At 42.8% G+C, this 14342-nt stretch overlaps 1 protein-coding gene across 1 annotated transcript in view; it reads right to left on the bottom strand.

Moving 5' to 3' along the window:
- The window catches only part of KCNK10 (potassium two pore domain channel subfamily K member 10), a 124356-nt gene that overhangs the window by 33796 nt on the left and 76218 nt on the right, over window positions 1-14342 (bottom strand). The window contains exon 4 of the mRNA XM_044917923.1: window positions 3966-4126. Within this exon, the coding sequence (XP_044773858.1) occupies window positions 3966-4126 (161 nt within the window). The remainder of the gene's footprint in view (window positions 1-3965; window positions 4127-14342) is intronic.

Below are 14342 nucleotides of genomic sequence, written 5' to 3'. Positions count from 1 at the left end.
TCAGAATTGGTACCACAATCCTGAACTTCTCACTGGGGAACTGATACACCAAACCTGAAACAACCTTCCTCCAGGCTTCTTGTTATGCGAGATAAGTAAGTGTTGAACTTTTAACCCATGGTTAATCAGTGTTGGGGCAATGTCCATTTTCCTGGCCTCATGTTCCATGTGGAAGGACTTCAGCCAGAGTCTCACTCTGGCTGCTCAATCACACAAGTGACTTACAGGCGGACTTAGCGGAAGGGACTGAGCTCCTTCACCTCAGCCCCCTTCTTATCCCATCTGAAACCATCTGCTACATAGAGGTACACTTTGATTTTCTCTCTATGATTTAGCAAGGTTAGTGGGGCTGACCCTGCTCTCATTGAGAGGGCCTGTGCTGCCAATGACTAGAAGAGATGGAATTTCTAAAATGGCCCATGAAAATATCCCACCCTAATCCCCAGGACCTCTGCTATCACTCCCACGACTATGATATATCATATGGCACAGTTGACCTTAAGATAGGGAAATTATCCATGTGAGCCTAATCAAATCACATGAGCCCTTAAAAGCAGGGCACTTTCTCAGGCTGGTGGCAGAGGAACAAAGGGAAGTCCGAGAGATACAAAACACCAGAAGAATTCCATATTGGCTTTAAAGATGGAGGGGCCATGTGCCAAGGAATTCAGACATCTCCTAGAAGCTGAGCATGGATGACCTCCAGCTGACAACTGGCAAGGACACAGGAATCTCAGTCAGTCCTATGACCAGTGGCAACTGATTTTTGCCAAAATCTGAATGAGTTTGGAAGCAGATTCTTCCCCAGATCCAGAGCCCAACCCAGCCCACACCTTCATTTCAGCCCCATGCTATGCTGAGCATAGCACCCAGACAAGCCCACCCGGACTTCTGACCTAGAGAACTGTGATACAATAAATGGATGTTGTTTTAAGCTTCTGCACTTGTGATAATCTGTTACACATCAGTAGAAAACTAATACAGCGGGGAAGTCCTTCTGATTCAGGGGGAAGTGGTTAATAAGTCTTTTTAGCTTCAAAACCAAAGCTACAAGGCACCCGGGTGGCTTGGTCAGTTAAGCATCTGCCTTCAGCTCAGGTCATGATCTCTGGGTCCTGGGATGGAGCCCTGCATCAGGCTTCCTGCTCCTTTCTCAGTCTGCTTCTTCCTCTCTCTCTGTACCTCCACTTATGCTCACTCTCTCTCTCTCTCAAACGAATAAATAAAATCTTAAAAAAAAAAAAAGCTACATCCTCTGATCAGCTTATCAGCAATAAAGCTGACATCTTAATCTTCATCTGACTCCCATGTGTATTTCTCAATTATTTCTGATTTCAGAAGGGGAAAAAAGGGAAGGGAAAAAAGGTTTTATTTATTCATCCAATATAAACCCCAATAGGCAGATATTGTATTACTCTGCAGCCAAAAGCATCCCTAAATAATACATTAACCTCCAGCAACTCTTTAAAATGAGGCTCAGAGCTGGGATGTGGTAGAAAGACCCAAATCATGTCACCTCAGAACACAGGCATCCAGAAGGCTTATTTTATATTTTATCTTTACATTAAAAATCGTCTCTTCCCTACAGCGGAGAGAAAACACAGCAGATGAAGAAAAAGACTTAATCCTTGAATGGGTGGGGGGAAAAAATGTACCTTCCCCACAGGAACTAAAAATCCATAACCCCCAACTTCGTTGGTTTATAAAATTTTCAATTTTCAAGTAATCACCTAAGAGTAGCTGGCCTTTGAGATGTCGTTTAAATGAATGGCAAAGCGCTTTGAGATTTTCCACCAAAACTACAGGCAGCCAGTGAAGTGCAGATGGATTGTTTGTGTATTCAGGAAGTGCGCTTCTACTCCTCCTGGAACTCAGTCACTCCTTCCAACAGCACCCTCCTCCAATGCTCTGCAAATGCATACATCGCAGGCTGCCAATTCCATAATATACTGCTATTTCCTTCCTAAAAAACTCCCAGTCTTTGATGGCGCTGCAAGGAATTGAGTGCGCCATCAGCATAAAAATGAAATGCAAGGTTTTTAAGGCTCTGTCCCAGAGTCCTTTGAACCATCCATCTGAGAGGCAGCTTTAAGGGAAGGAGATGAGTACTCCTTCCCTTAAAATTAGTTTGAAATTCATTAGGGGAAATTAAGTCCCCAAATTCAGTAGCAGATGTGGTCACAATGACTGCAATCTCTTCCTTCATTTAGAATATAGTAACTAATTTTTTTTTTCCTAAAAGGGGTACTTCAAAAGCTTTTAGTGCAACCCTTTCTTTCTACAAATAAGGAAACTGAGATCTAGAGCAGCTACATAAAATTAAAAATGCTGGAGCAGTCATTTTTCCATTTGAATCCTGTTCTTCTGAGTGTTCAATCCTCTCTACCTTGGAGGGCCATGAGGCCCTGGCTAACAGGGCACCTCCGAGAAGCTCAAAGCAGCTCTTGGAGACGGGTTTGGAGATGGAGCCTTGCCATGTCTGGTTTAGGGAAACCTAAACATCTGAGAAGCAGAGAAGTTGAGCTCTGACGGTTTCCATGGTGACCACTGAGCCCAAGTGCATGCTCTAATGAGCCAGCTGGGCAAGCCAGCACCTGGGAGCAAAGGTTGGGGGACATTCCAGGAACATCCAGCCGCTGAGCTCCTCAATTGAAATCTGAATGGGTGGCTAGGCTGCTAATAAGGGCTTCTTTTGGGAGACAGATACACAGCAGATCTGAATGAACTCTATATATCTGGCCCTGTGCCAAGCTCTCTTCCACACATTATTTCATTTAATCATCACCAAAACCTTCTAAAGTGGATTCGAATTCTACCCTCCTCTTTCTCACCGATGAGTAAACTGAGGCCGCTCACCCAGGATCACTGAGCTCATAAAAGGCAGCTCTAAGCTAGTTCTCCTGCTCCATTCTCTCACACTCACAAACCTGAAACCGCTCACCTGGGGAGGTCCCCTGTCTTTTTCTAAAGAGAAGTCGTGATTTCTTGTCTCAGAGAGAAAAACAAGTGCACATTAGAACTCACCACTGATCTATCTTTGCCCATCATTGCCAGATTCTGAAACGGTCTCAAATTGTCATTTTTAAAAATTAAGTCATCATCAGAAACAACTCCCTGAAGAAGGTTTGAAAGACTCAAGAACTAGGTCAATAATGAAAAAGAGAGCAGAAATGATGTTACACCTGAGTCAAACAAGCTTTCTGTGAGATCGTATGAATAAGTGTTAGTTAAAGGGCATTGAGAACCCCAAGCCAATCACATCTGCTCCACAACCTGTCGCTGAGGACAGGAATGCCACCTTTAGTAAATAAATTCCTTGAGTTTTTGTCCCTTGGTTAAAGGCAAGTATTCTCAGGAAGAAAAAAACCCACTAAGATATTGGCAATCATCAACACCTTAGTATAAATTAGTACATCAGTGTACTATTGCTGAGAGAGCACTCAGAAGTGAGAGGACAGAGAGGGTGGGGCCATGAAGAGATGGATACAAAGCATGACGCAGTATCTGGAAAACGCATGCTTCTGGAAGAGGTCCTAGAAGCCAGGATCAGCCTAAAGACCCCGGACTTAGAAATAAAAAGGAGTGAAGAATTTCCAATAACAAAACAAATGGATTTACTTCTCTACTTTATTGCAAATACACTTAGAAACCTATCTTCCGTCTTTAAGATGGAACTGAATATGCCTCCCATCTTTAGAAAACCTTGTTTTGGCACACCTATACTTACCCCTCTTGTGTTGTGATTCCAGAAATACCACTGTAAATAAGGAAACTGATAAAGAGAAGTTTAGACACAGTACTTGTGACTACCATTGGCCAAAACAGAAAATATAATTATAACATTAAACTCTTCCGTTAAAAGTGACAATGATATGATAACACCGTAATCATTCCTTCTGGATCCCATCAGGCTAAAAAGCCAGTTGGATCGCAGAGTTTAGGGTTTAAATAGATGCAGTACTCACTCGAAAGACCTTCTCCACTCTTGCAATGCTCTTCCCAAAAATGGTTCCAAGTTGGTCTCCAATTCCAGCTAATAAGAAACCAAAGAGCGGAATTCCAAAGATGGCATATAAAATACAAAAGATTTTGCCTCCTTCAGTGCTTGGAGCAATATTCCCATACCCTGGTGAGAAACAGTAAAAAGAGAAAGGGAGAGTGGTGAGGTGGTAGAGAAATCAGAGAGCTGAACAAAAGAATCCACAGATTTCTTGAAGGGTTTCTGTGCTCCCCCACTTCACGAGCTTCCGGGAGCAGAGCATCATCAAAAATCTAACATTCAGAACATTGTTCCATTACTTCTCTCCCTTCTCTCCCTGGAAACAGTTTTAAGGAGATCCAGCCTTCCTGGATCTTAATGTGTTTAATTAGATTACATTTTAGGAAATTCGTAGTCACCCAGAATTGCACTGCTGATGAAAACAAGTATCATCCATTTCAGAAACACCAAATATCTTGGCTCAGGGGTTCAGGGAGACCTGAAGATCCAAGAAGCATTCACCATTGCCCTTTTTAGATTGGAAAAGAGCTTCTCCTTTACAGTCTCTTCCTACGAGCATCCCCTCCACTTGACAGACTGGCTGTCTTCAACATTTGGCTCTATAGAGTGATGGGTGCTCCGCATTAGGCAGGATATGTGGTCTAGCACAAATTCAGAAAGGACTCATGGGTCATACAGCCCTGAGAAGCCTGAAAACAGAAGAACAGGGAAGGAAAACAGTGCCTCTTCCTGCATTGACAGTGATGTTTAGCTCTACTTGGCTCTTTTTCTCTTTACTGGGAACTTTACATCGTGTCTGGGTCCTGCCTCTCTTCCCACCCACTTCTTTCATCAAGGGCTATCAGGCGCTAAATATATGTTTATTGGTGGAATGGATGTCTGAATATAAAAGAATCTTTTTATAGCCATGTCTATAATATGTATTTCAAATAGTGCTTGAAAACACCAACATCTGCATTCTTAAGAATTCTGCAATTATGTAAGTAACTTCTGTATAGTGAGCACTGGGCTTCCTCTATATGGATGGGGCTAACGGAAGTGGTGCTGGGAAAAAAAGGCTATGGTATTGGCATGATACAGAGAGAGATGAGAATCTAAATTGCTTGATATCCAGTTTCATGTCAATGAGTACTGCAATGTTATGCTAACTAGCATCTGGATAGTCACCCAACTGTTCTCCCATATTAGGGTAACTCAGGTGGGGCCTGTTTCTAAATCCATGAGATGAGTGAGTTACTGGGTTCAAGGCTGTGAGCATGTTAGGGATGCGGCACAGCCAAGGCCAATGTCGATGCTGCCCCATCCCGAACCTCCGATGAGCCTAGAAAACTCTCGCTGCTGCTGTCTGATTTTGGGTGATGAGTCACCTGGCTATTTTCCTTTTCAATTTTCTTGTCAGAATCATTCAAACCTTTTATCAGGAATTATCTAAATTCCAGTTTCCATTTCTCAAATGAGTGTTCAGGCAAGCCTTCCTCATCTTACATTCCTTTTACTCAGCACCCTTTTCACTTAATTGTGCAAAAGAGACTCTTGGAACTTTTTTCAGGTGCTTTCAGGAACTTGGACAAAACCATTTTTCTAGGGGCAACTGGGTGGCTCAGTCACTTAAGCGTCTGCCTTTGGCTCAGGTCATGATCCCAAGGTCCTGAGATCGAGCCCCGTGTCAGCCTCCCTGCTCAGCAGGGAATCTGCTTCTCCCTCTCCCTTGCACCCTCCCCTGCTCTTGCTCACTCTCCCTCTCTCTCTCTCTCGAATGAATAAAATCTTTAAAAAAAAAAATTTTTTCTAAGTGTTGCCCTCTAGAATAATCTGATTGACACTGAAAAGGGAATAAATGTGCCTACACAGCTTCACTTCACTCAGGTCGATGGGGACCTATGGAAACATCTATGACTCTTGCTTGACTGTCTCAGAGTTGACCGATCACTGTCAGGGAAGGTAGGTTTTCTTTTCGTCTCAATATCTCAGAAGGAAACATGTTGTAGACACAGGACAGGCAAACAAATTGCTGAATAGGCATCTCATTAGCCCCAACAAGAGGCGCACACTCTTCCCCCAGCTTTTGGTGAGGACCTGCCCCACTGCCTGGGTAAGGACTGTGTTCAGGGAATTTCCTGGTATCATCCAAGGGGCATGACAAAGAAGAGAGAAGACAGAGGGTCCAGATCCAATTCCACCTCACTCTACCTGGTTGTCCCCAGAGTCACTTAACCTCCACAGATCCCAGCCTTAGAGGGGTTTGAGGATCATGTGGAAAAATCAGTGAACTGTAAAGGACCATACGAATGCAAAGTAGTATTACTACTAGCAGTATTATTACTACAATTGGCTCCTTATTTAGTCAGTGTTTCACAGACTAGAACACTAAGATAAAGTTAAAGCAAAGCTCTTGGGTAAGGACACCAGTGAAGTAAAATTCAAATAAATCTTTAAATATATTTAAGGCCATCACTTCATACTGGGCATAAGGTAATTGCCATTCTTGAGTAACGCTGTGTTTGTGCATTGTGTGTATGTGTACGTGTGTGTATGTGTGTGTGTGTCCCTTGCCTCTGATGAACTATATGGAAAAGCTGTCCCAGTGGAACCCTCAACACTGTCATTCTAGATTTTTAACATTTTGGAGCTTTGCTCTGAGGCAATGGGAGGGCCACATGCCTGGATATTTGGCTCTACTTTACCGAGACTGTTAGACTGCTCTGCCCATCCATCCAGGATCCTTGGCAGAACTTTGAAGGAGGGGGTGGTGGTCATATAGGCTCAAGACTGGAGACTGCAGGGCTTCCTGTTCTGACGCTTCCACTTCCTGACTCTCAGATCTTGAGGATTTCCCTAACCTTTCTGCCTCACTCTCCTCCTCTGACATGGGGCTAAAGATAGCACCTGCCTTTTGCTATTAAAGATGAAATGAGGAGCGCCTGGGTGGCTCAGTCGGTTAGGCGCCAACTCTTGGTTTCAGCTCAGGTCGTGAACTCAGGGTCATGGAATCAAGTCCCACCACGTCAGGCTCCGCGATCAGCATGGAGTCTGCTTGGGATTCTCTCTCTCCCTCTCCCTCTACCCCTCCCCCCCCCCAAAAAACACACAAATAAATCTTTTGTTAAAAAAAAAAAAGATGGAATGGGTTACATGCGAAGTATGAGTTGCCTGTGGAGATTAAATACATATAAATCATGACACAAATCATGACGCAATACTTGGTAAGTATTAGCAATTATCATCTATCTTGCCTGGGGTTTTCTGTAGGAAGGAATCACTTCTGAGCAATATTTCTCTGGGAAAACTAAGCCCCAGGAGAAAACAGATGGTTGGTTCCTGTCTTCCATCTGGAAACTCCGCTGTTCTCCCACAGTGCCAGGCCAAGGAACAGAATGTCTGTACCACCAGTGGGGCTGGATCCATGAGTTGGATGGGCCCACCGTTGCATTTGGGGTGTGGGCATCTCTCGGCGCGGCTAGGGGCAGCAACACTGGGAAATGAGATGGGGTGACATGGCAGCGAGAAAGGCAATTGGTCAGGGAGAACTAGCCTAGAACATGAGAACTGGTTTAAAGAAAGCAAAAGAAGTCGAAAGAGTGACTTCTGGCCAGAGAGGACCAGCCCGGCAAGGAGTGTCTGTTATGAATGAGAAGGACCAAGGCAGGGCTTCACTGTGTTTACCTTTGGCCAGAAAACAGTTCCAGGCCCTTTTTGAAGAGAAAGCTGGTGTTTAAAGGAGGCTGCCTGAGTAGCTCATGTGTAACACTTCCATTTGCTATTTACATGCCAAAGTCAGATCTTTGCCAAACCATGCGCCGTTCAACCCTGTTATCTGGTTAAGAGTGTGTGTTCTAGACCCAGAATGTCTATGTGTGCTAAACCGGCTTTCTGGGGGTGAAATCTGTGCACCCACACTAAGAAGGGCCCCATGCTTGGTTTATTGAGCTGCTGTTGCCATTTTGACGTTCTTAACCATTTTTTAGCAAGGGACCACATTTTCATTTTGCGCTGGGCCCTACACATTACGTAGCTGATCCTGGTGAATGTAGCTAGGCTCTACTGCTTACTAGCCATGAGATATTGGCCAAGTTACTTGACATCTTGGAGCCTCCGTTTTCTCATCGGTCAACTGAGGTTATTAACAGTACCTACTGGATATGCTTAATGAGAGACTAAGATAATTACGTGGAGCCCAGTGTCTGGCACCTAGTGAGCACTCAGTAAATGTTAGCCCCAATGACGGCTATCTCCAAAGCCACAGGTTAGCACCCAGTTCAGGTGCTGTGTAAGTAGAAATAGCTGCTCAGGTACTTTGGCAGGTACAACTCCTAATTAAGGCCAACGGGCAAGTGACAGTTACTAGCTACAGTCTGGGACCTGACCAGGTGCTCTCTCTGATATGAGTAGAGTCAGATGATTCAATCCGAAAATGTCTCGAAGACTAAAGTCTACTAGCATTCCATAGCTGTTGATAAGAATGCCATCATTTGCTGCCCTTACAAATAATGGCTTGTGGGAAAGCATCTGAACAAAGGAGTGAGCATCATTCCTCCAGCTTAGAAACCCTAGTTGGTGGGAACCCACCAGCAGAGTCAACAGTCAAGAGCAGGTGGGACTTTCCCACATCAGAATTAGTTACTGAGAGAGGGGACCAGGGACAGCGAGCCCTCTGCAAAGACTGAACAGGGTCTAGTCTTCCTTGGCATTGCTCCTAGTTTGGAGAAGTGCCTGAGCATATGCCCTTTTGCTACACATTTGTAAGCCTTCCTGTATATGTGAACATAAGAAAACATTGTTTAAAAAGAAGTACTTTGATATCTTCAGATAAAAGAGACCTCTGATACTGAGTAGTATCGCTGCTTTTCAGAAAAGACTGTTATTCCTAAGACCTCTCTATACACATTCTAAATAATGAACACATTTTTCTTGTGTCTGAAAGGTACTCATGTGGCTCATGAGAGTCTTTCTAGAAAGCAATTTGGCAAGCCTTTAAAAAGTCCATGCCCTTTGACACCACAGTTCCTTGGGGATTCTCCCAAGGAAACAACCAGAGATGAAGACCACACTTGACACACAAAGATTTTCACCGTGATGTTACACCATCACAAAATAGAAAGAGCTTAAGCCTCCAACAACATGTGACTATGGTGTGGGTAGTGTATTCAATGGAACCCAATAAAAATTATGTTTTTCAAAGAAGCTTAATAATATGGGAAAATGTTTACATTATTGTGTCACAAATTATATGAACTCAAGTAAGCAGGCTAATGTTTGGGTATTTCACAAATAATGAAAAGACAGCTCCTCAGCTCCAGCTACCCCACTGCACAACTTGTAAATAGTGGAAAATTTCTCAAGAACTGGAAGAATTCAAGGGCCCTGAGTTTTCTTAAAAGCCTTGCTACTATATGTGATGAATGAATTCACCACCAAATAATTATTCTTACCATCATTGTACTCAGGTTTTGTTTAGAATTCTCTAACTGTATGATTTTACAAAAAATCCTCCACTCTAGAGTTAAAATTTAGCCGGCTAAATGGTTTTCAACTTACAATGCTTTAGTTTTCAATTAAGAGAGAGAGTGAGAGAGAAAATAGTGCTTTTACCCATTGCGTGGAACAAAGACCCAGTCTCTAGGAATGATACTGAGCCATGATACTAAAGTGGACTTGTAACTGGGGCTGGGTTTTATCTTCATTTGTTTTTTGTTTGTATGCTTGTTTTATGGTAGTTTCCTGTTCAGCACCCACCTTCCCTGCAGATTTTGGGGAAGGGTCTTCATCCCATGCATAGATATGACATAGTGTCCTGCCTCCCACAACAGAGGCAACAGAGCCTCCCAGGCAGCCAGGACAAAAATGCCTTGACCCAGAGTCTCATCCAATCAGATGTTCTGCCTAAGACATCAAGAGTGAGTGGCCCAAAGAAGGTGGGGGATAGCACCTGCGACTGCAGGGTCAGGCACAGCCCATCAAGACCAGAGGACACTTACGGGCCCTCCGTGATCTCTGACCCATAAGTGTGTTATTACTTAGGATTTTTTCAGTTTTAGATCATAGAAACCCAAGGCAGTCTGGCTTGAACAAAAACCGAAACACACTGCCCACAGTAAATAAGGGATTCAGCATTTATTTCTTAACACTTTGTGGGTAGCTTCATCCAAAGTTCACAAGATGTTAGCTGGACCCCATTTATCACTCTGCTTTTCTTCTGTTGCTTCTTTAGTGTTATCTGAATTCTAGCCAAGAACATGACTGCCAGTCATGGGCCTACTATCTCTTTCCAGATTTACCTCCAGGAAGAAAGAGAGGAAGTCACTTCCTCCAAAGCTTAAGCAAAAGCCTAGGAACTGAGTTTCTAATTGGCCTCATCTAGATCTCACGTCCGCCTCTGAACTAAGGACTGTGGCCAGACACAGGCAAAGCACTAGATTTCTTGGTTTAGGAAATGCGATTCATCCCCTGAAGCCTGGAGGCCAAGCTTGTGGAAGAAGACCACATAGGAACTGGTTATCAGGAGACAAGAGTGTATAAGTGAATGGACACCAGGCAGCAGAAGCCAAGGACTAAGAGTGATTTGCTCAAACTCAAAGATTCCAGCGTACATACATTACAAAGGGCAGCAAATGTTACATATCAAATGTTTCTCATTAGGCAGATGGCACCACCATTCCCCACCACATAAGGTCATGTGGTCAATAACACTGTTGTTTAATAAACCAAGCCCCTGGGACCCTAACAAGTTGACACAATAAATACCATCAGTGTGCATTCCAACAAAGCTATAGTGTTTTTCAGTGCCTCCTACAGACTACTGATTTAACTATTTTATAAAGCAAGAAAATTAGGATTTTCCTTTTTCTGTCTTCTTTAACATATACTAATGTCTCATGGATCCAACACTGAGTACTGGAGGGCATTTCCCAAAATGTACCTCTTGAAGTGGCTCAGACTTCTTCAGTTTTAATTATTTTACAATAAATCCTCCTAAAATGCATGACACATTTCCTCATCTTAGTAAAACCAGGCTAATGAACACAATTTAACCTGAGACTGGTCTTTTCTGACCCACTACAGTGATGCTCTAGGGTGTCATTGAGTTCTATACCAAATGGTGCCAGGCCACCCTGCTTCCTGTGTTTGGAGCTGTAAGATTGTGGACTAAAATGATCCAGTCTGGTCTAGAGTGTCAAAAGGCTCCTAGGCCCCAAACCCACTAGTGCAATGCACACCTCCAATATTTGTAATAGCCAATCTTAATATATTTGTATATTTGCAAGTGTGAACATGGTATGTCATATAATTAGATTAAAAGACTTTCTAAAAAGAAATGCCAATTCTGTTTCATCCCAAATTTTCTTATTGCATATAACTTTTTGAATGAAACAACACAGGTCCTAAAGGCTAGGTCTAAAAACAGTAACAAAAGCCTGTGCCTCTAAAATAATCCTTAGCCTCTGAAATTTGCACCAATAGGAAATTGATCATCAAAGATGTACGTCCCCCAAGGAGGGCACACTATCCAACACCCACATAAGAGGTGGTTGTGAAGGGTTAGGGAGAGGGAAGAACCTCCCAGAAGGCAGAGCTGGGCCTCAGAGAGCAACAGATGAGGGAGGTCCTCCCAGAGAGCATAAAGGGTGTTAATGATGAGATCCTCCCACCTCTCAATGCTATGTGTCTCCCATTCTTCTGAATGAGGATTTTTATTGCAGTATGATGACACTTTTGCAGAGGGGCAGAAAACTCTCATTTTCAACAGAACTGGGAGAGGAATTTTATCCATAGCTTCCCCCATATGTGTAAGGATTACCAAAAAAGTTGGACGGATGCCATATGGGAAAAAATAAAGAGAAGAGGCACAGAGAAGGAAGAAAGGGCCCATCGGTGGAAAACCCTAGAAAATGCCAGCAAAAATCCAATTATGAAGGCGAGGGTCTCATTCTGAACTTCAAAAGAGATATCCTTGTTTGCACCAAGTATAGAAAACAGGGTGAATAGAGAGAGCAGCAGAAGCCCCCTTGAACATGATCTGGTTCAGAAAAATCAAAGAGGCAGGACTAAACAAAAAATACCATAGATGGGTCACATTTGCAGGCAACCCTCTCTCTTTGGCAGCAGAAAAGTTGGGGATGTGCTACCTGGAAAATTACCCTACCTCTCCTGGCTCTCCTCTCCCCAGCCCTACGTAATCATTTGGCAGATAGCTGTATCAGGAATATCCAGCTTGTTGGGCATCAAGTATTTAAAAGGGAAATCATCCAGCATAAATCTAAAACTTCTGCTTTTTTTTTTTAATGTGGAAGGAGCAGCAACACTTACCAATGGATGAAAGACACTCAGCAGAAAAATATTGCCCCAACCAGGCAAAAAGTTTGATTCAATTCATCAATTATGAAGTAATCACCTCCAAGAACCTTCACAGCAAAACCACAAAGCAGAAAAGCAAGAAATCAGGAAAGAATCGAAGAGATAACAAGGAAAAATGGAATGTGAGCTAATGGAATTCAGGAAAGAACCACGAAGGGAAAAAAGTCCCCTAATGATCACAAAAATGAAAATAAAATTGGAGGAAGTACATGGCAAAATAGGCACCGTGCAAAAACAGGAAAGGAATAGAGAAGATAAAATGAACAAAATGGAAACCACATTTTATGAGTTAAAAAGGAGTAGAGGGGGAAATGACGGGCACAGAAGACAGAGAAAGAAGTGACAACACACATATAGTCAGAATCCCCAAAGAACAGAACCAAAACCATATGGCAGAGAACGTGTTTAAAGATGACAATCAAGAACACTTTCCTGAAGGGGAAGGGGGCTGGGGGGATGGGGTAACTGGGTGATGGGCATTAAGGAGGGCACAGGATGTAATGAGCACTGGGTGTAATGCATCACTGACCCCCACCTCTGAAACTAATAATGCATTATATGTTAATTAATTTAATTTAAATTTTTAAAAAAGAGAATAAAAAAAGAATGCTTTCCTGAAATAAAAGGGACAAAGCCTAATAGTATTATCAGATGAAAGATAAATATTCTTTTGAGTAGCCAAGCAAAAAGGGGAAATCATTTATAAAAGGGGGAAAAACTTGGACTGGCATCAGGTTTCTCCACAGCAGCACAGATATCAGAAAAGAGTGGATTATCACCCAGAAGACCCTCAAAAAGGAAAATGTGAGTCAAGAATTTCATTTCCAGCCACACTGCCCCAAGAGGGTAAGGCTGCCATTTTGAGCAGTGCAAGGACTGGGGAATATTGCTCCCATGAGTGTGTGGGATTTTTTTTTTTTAAGATTTTATTTATTTATTTGACAGAGAGAGAGAGAGAGCGAGAGCAGGAACACAAGCGGGGGGAGTGGGAGAGGGAGAAGCAGGCCTCGCGCGGAGCAGAGAGCCCGATGTGGGGCTCGATCCCAGGACGCTGGGATCATGACCTGAGCCGAAGCCAGGCGCTTAATGACTGAGCCACCCAGGCGCCTCTCCATGAGTCATTCTTAAGGCAACTACTTGAAGATAAGTTTCAGCTAAGCAAGTGATGATGGGGAAAGCCACAGAAGGACTAGAGAGGAACACTGACAATATGTAACTTTGTAACTGTGACTAAAACAAATGCGAATATCAGGGTAACAGAACAGAATGTAAATCATATACTCTGACATTATAGAATGATACAGTCAGTGAGTAATAATCCACAGCCCAAGAGCGAAAGAAGTTGAGATGCTAAGTTCACTGACTGCATTATACATAATAGCTGAGAGCCAAGAGTTACCATTTGAAGTGAGCAAATCATCGAAGAGAACCATAAGCATATTTAATAATTTAAAAATAAACATCAAAAGGATGGTGTCAATTAAAATTGTGTGGAGAGAAGAAGAGATGTCATCGCCTACAATAGGGAACTAATAAATACTGCTTAAAGAAGAGAAATTAAGTTTGTTATGTATGATTATAAAGTTAACCCCCAACACAAAAATATAAAACTCCCCAAGAATCAGAAAAAGAGACACAAACAGATATAGTAAGACAAAAATCAGTGCAGGAAAGAGGTTATCATAGATCACCACAGGATCAGTTATAAAGAGCATGTGCCTGGTCAAAATCATGTAAACATCCACTGTTGATCTAATTAAACTATATTGGGAAGATAGGAGGATGGGAAGAGAACCCTTTTACAGTGGGGCAGGGAAGAAGAAAGAGAACACAGTCATCCCCCCTTGTCTGCAGGGGATAGGTTCCAAGACCCCCAGTGGTGCCTGAAACCACGGATAGTACCAAACCCTATATATACGATATTTTTTCCTATACATACATCCCTATGATAAAGTTTAATTTATACATTAGGCACAGGAAGAGACTAACA

This window comes from Neomonachus schauinslandi, chromosome 9, assembly GCF_002201575.2.
Source record: "Neomonachus schauinslandi chromosome 9, ASM220157v2, whole genome shotgun sequence".
NCBI lineage: Eukaryota > Metazoa > Chordata > Mammalia > Carnivora > Phocidae > Neomonachus > Neomonachus schauinslandi.
Note: the sequence above shows the minus strand (reverse complement) of the source record. Positions and strands in the feature narration are given on the sequence as shown.